Genomic DNA, 11,688 nt, shown 5'->3' on the forward strand with positions numbered 1-11,688 from the left:
TTGAAACGGAAGAAAATGAAGCTTGAAAAAATGGCTTCTGTGGACGAAAAGAGTCTGCTGTATAAATAATAGCATAATATGCCCCAAGTTCGCCTTTGTCTTTGATTCACCGAGTCTGCTTATTTGGTATTCTACAAACTTCTATATCCCACTTCGTCTTTTCCCTTGCCTTGACCCCTGGTACTCTCTCCCCCTTTCCTAGGTGGTAGTGACGTATCATAATATTTCACTCATCAACAAATTAGAATAGCATGATCAACAACTCCACTCGGATAACAAAGTTCTGTGTATTAGTGATTTATTGGACATTTCTAAAGCCTCTCCAGGAATAAAACAACCAGTACTACTATGTATACTATGAGAACAAAGAAATTTGAATTGAATGGGTATAGTATTGTTAAGTTACAAGCAGTCAAAGGAAGGGGAACCATCAAATTCGTCCGTGTTTTAGTAGCTCAAACTCCATTATTGAAAAGGGTCAAGAGGCGGCCGCCGAATGGATGAAAGGGTAAGCAACTTGACCAAAACATTGCAAGAACAAGTACTTCTTAGCCACCTCTAATTATTAGGTTCATCGACCTTCCGGTAAATAATCTCCTGTTCTTTGGCGAGCCTGTCTGACTCTTTCAGCCACATGGTTCGTTTCTGAGCAACGGCAATGTCGTCGACCAACTGTTCATAATACTTGATCAATGCAGTCCGGCTCTTTGGATCCTTCAATTTGATATGTTTGCGCATTGCTTCCTCCTCATCAATCAACTCCTTGAGTGAGCTAGCGCGCCCCGGTCGCTGGCTGATATCAGATAACTCGCTCTGACACCTTTCCACTGCTTTGTATAGTTCCTTCACCTCTTTTAAGTCTTTATCATCAACACCCTTAAACGTCATCAGCGCGAGAACGGCAGTCCAGCTACGAGGGTGCTTTGAGAGTGGAAGGAGGACTTTGATATAGCTGAGAGGCCACCTTGCTTTGACAGCTTGGCTAAGAAGGCTTGGTAGGCGTGCACTTTGGAACCCAGATTGGCGATATTCCATCCAGGGATACTTCCCATCAGCAACGGCAAATGCAATAAGCAGCGTAGATTGAGAGAACCTTCTGATATCTAGCAGCTCCGAGTTCTTGCGGTTGAGATGAACGGTCACTTCTAGATAGTGGCATGGTTCTTCCGGATCCTGGACGCGCTCAGTAATGGTAAAATCACCGCCGGTTGGGTTGAATGAGACTTCGAGGTCCGCGTTTTCTTTGCAAAGGCGGGCGTAGTGGTCTGACTTTTCTCCACGAAGGATGACCTCGATATCCTGTCTGTCACGGAAAGGGATCTTCTTTGGCCTTGCTGGCTCTGGGACCAGAGGTAACTTGAAGACTTTGTTGTCCACAGTAGGGGGTGCATATTCATGCTGAAGCCACTGCTCAAGCATGCTCATAGCTGCTGGCTATCTGTCTATAAGCCAGATAGAAGAAAGAAAAGACGCCTGTTGAAGGCTAGGAGACAAACAAAGTAGTATCTACCTGTTATAATATTGTCTGTAGAAGTTGACAGTGTGGTGTTCTTTGGACTTTCCACTGTCAATATCAACAAAGATTTGAACGTAAGGAAAGCACATTTTGGATTGATGCCGAGACAGGCTCTCATTCTGTCTGTTCACTCTTCTCTGGTCAATAATAATAGGAAGACTGAAGTCATATAAGCAAATTCATAAACCTCGTAAAACCGACCAGCTCCACTGGGGGAATGAATACAATGCATACAATAGTACTCTGTACTCCGATGTTTTTCTTTTAAAGGATAAGTAGATATCAAACACCCTTGGTGTATATCTCTCTGCTCGGGAGACACACACGCACCCTGAGGAATTTGAAGAGATGGTATGTGACACAGGCTGCTGCATTCTACAGACTGAACCCCTAAGAAAGCCGTCGGAGAAGCGGAAGATGTTGCAGGATAAGTCCACTCTCGCTTGCACCCAGTCTTCAACCAACTAGTCGGTGGGTTAGTTATGGATGCTCGATCTTTCTCCAGCGGCCCCGTCTCCTTCGTATATCCTAGGTTGAGAACTGTCAGAAGCTGGAGTCGGGTCCCCGGCGGCGAACATGGCCGCACCAGGAACGTACTCCACGATGCCATCCATCATCTATTTTTATCAGGCTGGGGCCCAAGGCTGCTGCTTAAGTATCATTTGACCGGCCATAACTAGCTGGTTTAGGCAGTCAATCCTTCACTAGCTAGCTAGTTAACTAGTTAGTTCCGAGGTCGACTTTTTTCCGCGTATTCTTGAGAGACCTGCGGCATGCTGTGTCGAGTCGCCGTCTCGTAACTGTAGCCTGGTTGGTGTCTGGTCTGCATGCATGCTCGCTCTCCAAACAATGCCTCTGACGAAGCGGTTGATCACCGGCCAGAGTGTCCAGGATGCATTTCTTTTCTTTTTCGTTTTAAAGGGTGGTCAGGGTGTTTGGCCCAAGTTGCTCGCCCCGGCTGAGGATGCCGGCCGTCAGCCACAAGACAGCCATCCGACGTCATCTGATAACTCCTCCATTGTTGCGAGTCAGCTAGAGTTTGTTACCCGCAAAGCTCCCCTCGAGCCACCGATGGAGCAACTCTCTCCAACAGCACCAGGGACCCATCGAGGTGCAAAATCTAATAAGCATTATCCTCCAGTTCGCCTCAGGGTAGCGGAGACTTCAACGGCGAAATAACAAAAATCCGTTCCCGCCGGTGTTTCAGGCATCGCTACCACTACTAAAACCAGTTCTTCTCGTCGATTCAGCTTCTCCATCAAAGCGAGGCTACGATGATCGTCGACCTGCAAGTCCAGACAACTCACCCTTGCTCCTTGTTAACGAGCCCACACTAATGCACGCAACCTAGGATACTGGTGATATCAGTCTGTGATCAGCCCTTGGTTCGTCCATTAGTTTGGCTTGATGCTCTTTTTTTTTTTTTTTTCTGGTCTTACATAGCATGTGAGCCATTCAGAGACAAGAGCCTTCCATCTCGTCCATATGAGATGCATCGATCAGATTGAACCAGAAATCTGGATTATCGACCCGGGCCGCCAGCTTGTTGAACGTAATAAGCCGGGATCGAGCTCTGACGGGAGCACCAGGTGCTGTTCTTCTGTTACATGACTTGAAATTGTATGTTGGCGCCTTATTGGTTACCAGCTTCCCATTTACAACCTTGATGGGGACCTGTTCCCCCTAACCCTGGATCAACCCACAGGAACGCATCTGCCTACTGCCTAGCTGACCCCCCATTCTCAAAGTGCCTCTTTTTCGTGTAGGCAGAATGGACCCTAAAGTAAAGTTTCATTTCACATGCCCTGGCCACGTTGGCACTGGGTTTGTCGTCGGGTTTCCTGCGGAGGACAATCATCTGAAAAATGGTGATGTATTTATTCTGCCCATTGCCCCTTGGTCTGGCAGACAGTGAACCTCCCTTACCCCTTCGTCGGTTTCCCCTGTGTCAGTAGACCTTTCCGCGATATCCTCAATTGAAAGATCTATTTCACTTCCTTATTGACTCCTGTCTGTCCAATACAGGAGGGCATTTCAATCATCTGAATCTATCTTCCTATACATATTTTTAGAGTCAAGATGAAGCTCGAGTCATGTGTCCTGTTGGGCCTTGTGGCGTGCACCATAGCTGCACCCCTGAACCCCAGGGACGCTCGTATCGCAGCGTCCATGTCAGTCCTTCCAGGTAACAAATTGCCGCAATGGTTGGAACATGGTAGCGGAATGACCGCAGAGGAGGCTTCAATACCGGTATTCGAGGGTTTGAACAAGCTGGAGGAAGGCTTAAAAAGTCATGGAAAGACAGCCCCTCCAAGTACACCGACCGCCAACGACGGACTGGTGGAAAATGGAATCCTGGAGCATGCGCCATGCCAGCCGCTGACTATGATCTTTGCCCGCGGAACCAACGAGGATGGAAACATGGGTAAAGGAATTGGTAGGCCACTTGCCGCTGCACTCCGAGCCAAAACAGACAACAAGATCATAGTTCAAGGAGTCAATTACGATGCCAGTATCGCGGTATGCTCTTCCCCTTATTTTACAAGGAGTAGTGGAATGCCATATCCATGCCCTTAGAATGTGGATGGTATGTAGGTCCATGGTGCCCTGTTGCTAATTAGTTCTCCTACAGGGAAATTTGCTCTTAGGTCTCAACGGAGGCCCAATAATGGCCGACCTCGTGAAGCAGTCAGTTGCGCAGTGCCCCGACAGCAAGATTCTTCTCGTAGGATATTCGCAGGGCGCAATGGTCACCCACGCTGGAAAGCTTTTGACACATGAAAAGATATCAGCAATTGCAGTCTTCGGAGACCCAGGCCGTTTAATCCCCTTCGCCAATATCCCACCGGAGAAAACGAAGGAATACTGCAACGAAGGGGACCCTGTTTGTCTAAATGGCTTTAGCTGGGCGGCACACGAGAGCTATGCCGTGCTTGCAGACGACGCTGCAGATTTCCTTATCAAAGCCTCCAGCTAACCATGTATCGGTGGCCACAAAATATACTTGCGGTGTGACTTGGGGTAGTTTTGGGTATATATACACACCATGTGCGGATATTATAGTGGCTTGGTTAAGGATGTCGAACGCGAGGGGTCCCACGTTTTGCATCCCTGTTCAATATATGCTAATAGCCCTGTTGTTATATATCATTAGTATTTATGTATATAGTTATGATCATGGATGTCTCTCAACCCCCCTAATATAATAATAATAAAAATAATACGTGCCACTTTTAGCAACGAGGTCAAAAGAAACTCGCTTACATAAGCTGATCCCGCCTGTGGTTAAAATCCAAGGCCGAAGCTTCACTTTTCTTCGCCCCTCCACATCTCACGAAGGACCAGAGGCCGTAAGCAAGACGACGAAAAGTTGCGACAGGCGAATAGTTTCATCATTGACTAGCATTTTTTGCGACAAAGCCGGTATAAGAGGGAGAAACACAGAAATCGACATGTCCGGCGAAATGGAAGTCGACCCTCCGCTCTCCCCAGAGCCACAGCAGACCGGATCTGGGCCAGAGCCACGTACTCGCGCCTCAGCTGCAGCAGTGCGCAGCATCGAAGGGTGGATCATTATTGCGACGAATATACATGAGGAGGCCTCAGAAGAGGATGTTACAGATCTATTCGCTGAGTATGGGGATATTAAGAATTTCAACCTAAATCTTGATAGAAGAACGGGTTACGTGAAGGTATTATACACTCTGAATCAAAACCTTTCTCCGTCTTTACATTCTGTCCCGAAATCAGTGAGCTAAGTTGTTTTACTTCCGGCAGGGGTACGCGTTAATTGAATATCCCACCCTCCCCGAGGCAGAGGCAGCTATCAAAGCCCTGCACGGCGCAAAATTGCTAGATCAAACAATTGAAGTCGACTTTGCATTCGTACGGCCTCCTCCGTCTTCCAAGGGGAAGTCTGGTGGCGGCCAGAACTCCAGCCGTGGGCGTGGTGGGAATAGAGGACGAAGTCGAAGCCGTGAAAGAAGCCGCAGCCCGGAGGGCAATAACGACAGATCTTAGGTGTCATTTGAAAAGCAGTCTGAGTGCGTTCATGGGTGAATAATGAAGTGACATGGATATTGATCGCATATGGATATTGATCAACTGTCGCATTGGAACTTGGCCCTGTCACCGTTACTCGTACGTACCCAAACCATTCGAATGACGGCAAGCAATGAAACACGAAACAGAAGGATAGAGGAGCCTTCTCTGAAAATTGCCGACTATGACACTCCGCCTTTGTGATGCTGGTCAGTCTCTTGCTGCCCACTCAGCGGGTCAAGGTCACGTCGGCTCCCTGTCATCTAAGTAGACTAGGTATGTCTGATAATGATGATCAGTATCCACGCACGCATTCTATACGGTATATACGGAAATTCACAACTAACAGCTTCTCTAGTTAATTTGATATAGCTCCCGTTCTCAAAATCATACAGTTCAAATCACCCCGATTTTAATCTTCCGATGACAGCCACATTACCTCGACAATTAGCCCAATGCTTCGAAACGCTGATTCCAAATTTCAGCGAGACTCATCCGCGACCTCCAAGATCTAGTTAGACTAGATACGTTTCTGTAGAACTTGAAAGCCCTGTCTGTCAACTATGTATCACATCCAACTTGGTACTTAGTATTTCCTCTCTTCCAGCCGTTTACCAACTCCCAACTCCTCTTGAAATTGATCCCGATGACTAGCGGGACCTCCTCGACATACTTACGGGCTTAGGCACACAGCAGGCCCTCTCATCCAGCCTGTCCACACGCCCCTTTTGGCCGCTTTGCTGCCCTATAGCCAAGCGCGCTTGAAACGAGGCCCCCAAGACTAGGCTTACGTAAGTCGATCAGGCTTGCTGTTTCTTCTCCCCGCAGCGACTTTCCCCGACTTTCGTCGCAGAAAACGGGAAGCGAAGAAAGCGCAGACAGACAACTTCTCTGTCGCAAGTCGGTGATGCTCCCGTCTGATCGCTATTCCATGCCACGAGGCATCTGAGCAATACAGCATCTCGGAGTTGCGGATGCGCAGACTTGCCTTCTCACCGCTAACTACTTGATTTTCGCCTGTTCCTGGCCTTCTGATCGTGCATTTATACATCCCAGCGCTGGTCACACGAGCACCAAAACTGCTGATGTGAGAACTCAACACCCTCATCTGGCGGCTATAATAGCCTGGACTGCTCTCATTTTCAGGGGATATTCCTTTCTTTTTTAGCAGACATCGATCAGCATGTACGCCGTGAGACCATGGCCTACTGGTGGCCACCATTCATTCTCCAACTTCCCCTTACTTGCCCTCATATGTATATCAACCATCCTTCTTCTTTGCGCCAGGACCTCGGCAGCCCCTTTCGATCTATCCAATGGTGATATCTCGCAACAGATCATCATAATTGATGACGACCAACAGGCCCCGTTCATTGGAACAGAGCCGAAAGCCAACGTCGAGTCTTCAGAAAATGACCAAGAACCTTTCCCAGGCGATGCAAGTCAATTTCCTTGGCCTCATACAAGCAAAACGCTAAGGACAATGCTTGAGACCCTTCATGTGATGCAGTCGGAATATTTCAGCCTCTGGCAAGCAACATGGCCAACCGGCATTGACTGGACCAAAGCAGTTGTGAATACCCACATTCTTTCTGCCCTCTCTCTATTGTCTTCCACGCTCGGATTTACAGTTGATGAGCCCTGGTCTGGCTGCTATGATGAGGCGGCCATGTCCACTGAGAATCTGATCAGTTATTACTTCCAACAAACCTCGGCTTTTTGGCATGGGGAGAACTTTTTCGGAATACGGCTCCAAGCGTATGATGACATGCTGTGGGTTGTTTTGGAATGGCTGGAGAGCATAAAATTCCAAAATCTGCATTCGGAGCTGCATTTTGGTCGTCATCCAAACAGCAAGTTAACTCCCCACCACTCGTGGCATGGAACCCAGTATAGGGCGCCTGCAGCACACAGGGCTCGGGTATTCTATGATTTAGCAGTGCGAGGGTGGGATACACAACTGTGCGGTGGTGGCATGATTTGGAGCCCTTGGCTAACACCTTACAAGAATGCTATCACAAACGAGCTCTTCATCTCAGCAAGTATCGATATGTACCTCTACTTTCCAGGCGATCCTATCGATTCGCCAATAGTGGAAAGTGAGCTACAGGAGAATGGGTTTGTTAGTCTACCCCGCGATCCAATCCATCTCGACGCAGCTATAACAGCCTATAAGTGGCTCAAAAGCTCAAATATGACCGGAGCCAACGGTCTGTACGCAGATGGATTTCACATACATGGATGGACTCCGAACGATTCTGGGACGGGCAAATGTGATGTTTTGAACACGATGGTGTACACCTATAACCAAGGAGTTATACTGAGCGGGCTCAGGGGTCTTTGGTTAGCCACTGGAGATAGGCGCTATTTTGAAGATGGTCATGATTTAGTCAGAAATGTGATAAAAGCCACCGGTTGGCCAGCAAAATCAGATCACACTTGGCATGGACTGGGGAGGGCAGGCGTCTTAGAAGATGCATGTGATAGTACTGGTTTATGCTCGCAAGACGGACAAACCTTTAAAGGCATATTCTTCCATCATTTCGCGGAATTTTGTCGACAACTTAGTCCCCAAGAGAAGAGGATGCTGTCTGATCCAGCACTACATAAGTCGGCAGGCGGCAATAACACTAGCGAGCACGAGCGAAGAAACACATTCAGATGGCATCAGCGAATCTGTGCTTCTTACTTACATTGGTTGGAGCATAATGCTTACGCTGCATTCGTGACCAAAAATGAGAAAGGCCTATATGGGATGTGGTGGGGTCCCAAATACCCCGACGGCGAGCTGAGCAATAGTGATAGCGCTGTTGTGTTGCCGCATGGTGCCGTGGATTACAGCAACTCCGATCCTCCAATCAATCGTGCTAGCCCTGACCTTGCACTCCTACAGGCTCAGGGAAACCGAACGTATTTTGCCAAGGAAGCTCCTAGCGACATCGTTGGTGATCAGCTGCGTCCTTTCCCTCATGAATTCCAAGACACTGTGGTTTCCAGGCCGGAAGGAGGAGATCCTGGTGCCGGACCCAATGTTGCCAAGGCAGTGAAGGATGTGAATGACCGTGGAAGAGGCCGTACGCTAGAAACGCAATCGGGAGCGCTCGCAGTGTTCAAAGCTCTATACCAATGGCACACGACACCCTCCTTGAGGCGTTAACTTGAACCTCTGACCCATTTTCCGTAAATTACTTGGAACGACTGTACATATGATGCTTGTAAACATCTCTTTTGTACCTCCAACTTGAACTTTGGCTTTCAAAGACTAGGGATACAAGGCACCAAACAGAGGCAGCGGGCGTTTGTTGTTCAAGATATTCTTATATATCATTAGTCACTGCTATCAATAGATTCTCATTAACATTGAAATACCTGCTTTGTCAAGCAATGATTTTTGTGAAACGATATCTTGACATTTAGTCCAGCTATTTGCAATTATCTTCCACTTTGTTTGAGTCTGCGTATCCTCAAACAGAAAGCAACAAGGATTGGTTAAGGTAACAAAAAGAGGTCTAAAGGAGAGTCAATAATAAAGAATGTAGGCCAAGTCCAAGCAGCTCGCCAACCTCTCAGCTATATACCAAGTTGCCCCAGTATGTGAGTCCCGTATATAAACGTAGCTTGTCATACCAAGGTACGCGCCAAGGTAGAAAAATGTACAGAAAAGAAATAGAAAGTAAATGACGAATAGAAGATAAAGGTAGAAGCTAAAGATAGAAGTTAAAGATAGCAAAGAGAAAGGGGACGTCCTACCTACCCTATTATATATATATATATGCCCTCGCCATAAACCGAATGTCCCAAATTACCGGCAAGTCCCTTACCCAAAGGGACAGCCAGTGGTGTGGTTTTGGTCCAGCCTTTGACGGGCAATTTTAACATCTTGGTTGATGGTCTTTTTGGCTAGGATCCAGGATGGACCTAGCTCTTCTAACCGATACCCACGAGGGTAATATTCGTTACCATTATCCCCTGGCAAAGGCAGGCCAAGAACTCTTCTAACAATGGCAGCGGGAGAAAACCAGCGTGATGATATTGTCGGTTTGATGTAGAAAGGTTTGGAATCGTATGTTTGTAGATAATACCTGCCATCCTTGTCGGCCTTTGTACTCAGTGGTTGAAAGCGCATGCATGAAGGACGAGGCGGAAAGAAGTAGCGGACTATGAAACGCCGAGCATTGAGTATGGTTTTGACAGAGATCTTGTAAAGGTTGGATGATTCAGGCAACCTATATGCGTTGTAGAGGTGGTTAGAATATAAAGAGGTACACAAACAAAAGAGCTGACGGTATACATACATTAGCGCCTTTATCATCCGATCTTCGAGTAAAGCAAATATCATTTTCTTTGCTGTCGGCTTTAGGAAGTCAGGGACGATATAGAGTATGATACCAATGGCGGAGAGGGCAACTAGCTGGTTGCTAGCACAGGGAACCATGTTCTTTTCTTCATATTGATCCCCCCATTCCGTAACTTCCTCAAGCCAGTGGAGACCATCTTTCCAGCCAGACTTAGAAGACGGGAGCTGAGAATAGTCAATTTCCATACAGTCACCGATATCTTTCCAAAAGGTTCCCAAGGCACACTTCTCCATGTCTGTAAGTTCACGCCAGTCATATTTACCAACCCACCGGACAGGGAGATAGGCAAAAAGCCCGAGAGTATATAGCAGATCATCGTTTGAAATTTGGCCGGCTCTCTGGTATGTTTGGTGGATATTATTCATTCGAGATATAGCCTGTAACGCCCTTTCATCGTCAGGTGGAAAGGCGAGAAATTCGGCTATCATGACAGAGGTCATGGAATATCGAAGGTGAACACGCTCCGAAGGGAGCTTATTTGTCCTGACCAGCAAACCGGAAATGGAAGGTATACCGTTCACCTATATGTATATATATAAATTAGCACATATGATGCTAGGATTATGCATGAACGTCAAAAAAAACCCCGGGTAAATTGTTGCTTATCATACCGAGAAAATGGCAAACTTAAGTGCAAGCATGAAGAAAAAGGAGGTCTCTGTGTCCATAAGATCAAGTTGGATAGCCCAAGCATCGCGGACAGTCATTTTGGCAAACGAATCTCTCGTAGGGAAGTTAAAGCGTTTCCTCCTTTGCCGCTCTCTCGAGTGTCGTAGGATCGCCACAGTAAGGGGCCAGATAACTATAAGGGTAAAGGCAACTTGAGCCCAGCTGAACTGCATCCATGACTGACTTTCAACGGGATTTGGGGTAGTAGGCAGGGACGCAGAAGGCCATCTTCCAGGGGCGTGAGGGCTATACTCCTGGGAGATTAGAACGAAATCCAAGGCTGACTGGTTGGAGAAGTTCATTTTGACAGGATGCGAAGTATCATTGCTCTGAGCCGTATACCACTCTTTGATATTATGCAAAGGTACAGAGTATGGAAAGAATCGTTGCCTTTATCTATTTACTTGCAGTCCCGACAAGTATGAGAATACATGGTAGAAGCGTCATGTAAAGGAGGCCTTGTTCCAAGTTCTAATGCACCGTACTGATCTACTGTACGCCGCAGCTAGCTTTGGGGGAAAGCCCTGTTCCTTTCTTCCAACTCCATCACGTAAAACATGCAGCCCAAGCGAAAGACAGGAAATAAGCCACTGAAACGGTGGGATGGATCCTGAGCCGTATTCCCGGTTCCAGTAGAATTTCTACAAATTTGCCAACGGCGGGGGCATTTCTGCCATGGTAAAAGCAAGTCGAACCAGTGGGAAAAGCCACAGAAGAAGATGGATGGCATATTGGTCGGCCTAGAGGCCTACGCAAACGTCTGGAAAAAAAGAAATTCAATGACTACTTGTTGCCGGAACGGTCGGCGAAGGGGGTTTAATGCAGTCATGAATGGTCCACGGGATATCATCCAACTGCCTACAGGCGATGAAACGGCCGATTGCAAGTCCGGATACATCAGAGGCGCGGTAGTCTCTTGGTCTAGAGCTAGCGTAGATGACAACCTCGTAAATTCCAGGTCATTGTTGTGACGGTGACTTTGATATAATCTCCGGTAGACAGACGCCCAGAGTGAGCATGTAGTAGCTAGACATATGCCGGTAGCCTGAGCGGCACTAGTAATCCATCCCGCTGACACGGCTGAGCCCTGGTGAGCCGGGATGG

At 47.5% G+C, this 11,688-nt stretch overlaps 4 protein-coding genes across 4 annotated transcripts; 2 read left to right on the top strand and 2 right to left on the bottom strand.

Annotated features, from left to right (window-relative positions):
* Window positions 1-558: 558 nt before the first annotated feature.
* Window positions 559-1,419, bottom strand: TRV_04324 (uncharacterized protein; the record flags this gene model as incomplete). The annotated part of the gene is made up of 1 exon (XM_003021536.1): window positions 559-1,419. One exon carries the CDS (start codon window positions 1,417-1,419, stop codon window positions 559-561), a length of 861 nt encoding a protein of 286 aa, XP_003021582.1.
* Window positions 1,420-3,739: 2,320 nt separating this feature from the next.
* TRV_04325 (cutinase, putative) lies at window positions 3,740-4,493 on the top strand (the record flags this gene model as incomplete). Its single annotated transcript, XM_003021537.1, has 2 exons — window positions 3,740-4,036; window positions 4,149-4,493. The coding sequence occupies 2 exons, from the start codon at window positions 3,740-3,742 to the stop codon at window positions 4,491-4,493; spliced, it is 642 nt and encodes a 213-aa protein (XP_003021583.1).
* A 2,247-nt stretch (window positions 4,494-6,740) lies between these two features.
* TRV_04326 (glycosyl hydrolase, putative) lies at window positions 6,741-8,714 on the top strand (the record flags this gene model as incomplete). Its single annotated transcript, XM_003021538.1, has 1 exon — window positions 6,741-8,714. One exon carries the CDS (start codon window positions 6,741-6,743, stop codon window positions 8,712-8,714), a length of 1,974 nt encoding a protein of 657 aa, XP_003021584.1.
* Window positions 8,715-9,374: 660 nt separating this feature from the next.
* On the bottom strand, window positions 9,375-10,886 carry TRV_04327 (uncharacterized protein; the record flags this gene model as incomplete). Its single annotated transcript, XM_003021539.1, has 2 exons — window positions 9,375-10,436; window positions 10,527-10,886. 2 exons carry the CDS (start codon window positions 10,884-10,886, stop codon window positions 9,375-9,377), a joined length of 1,422 nt encoding a protein of 473 aa, XP_003021585.1.
* Between the last annotated feature and the right edge of the window lie 802 nt (window positions 10,887-11,688).

This window comes from Trichophyton verrucosum (assembly GCF_000151505.1).
Source record: "Trichophyton verrucosum HKI 0517 chromosome Unknown contig00344_1.f1.exp, whole genome shotgun sequence".
NCBI lineage: Eukaryota > Fungi > Ascomycota > Eurotiomycetes > Onygenales > Arthrodermataceae > Trichophyton > Trichophyton verrucosum.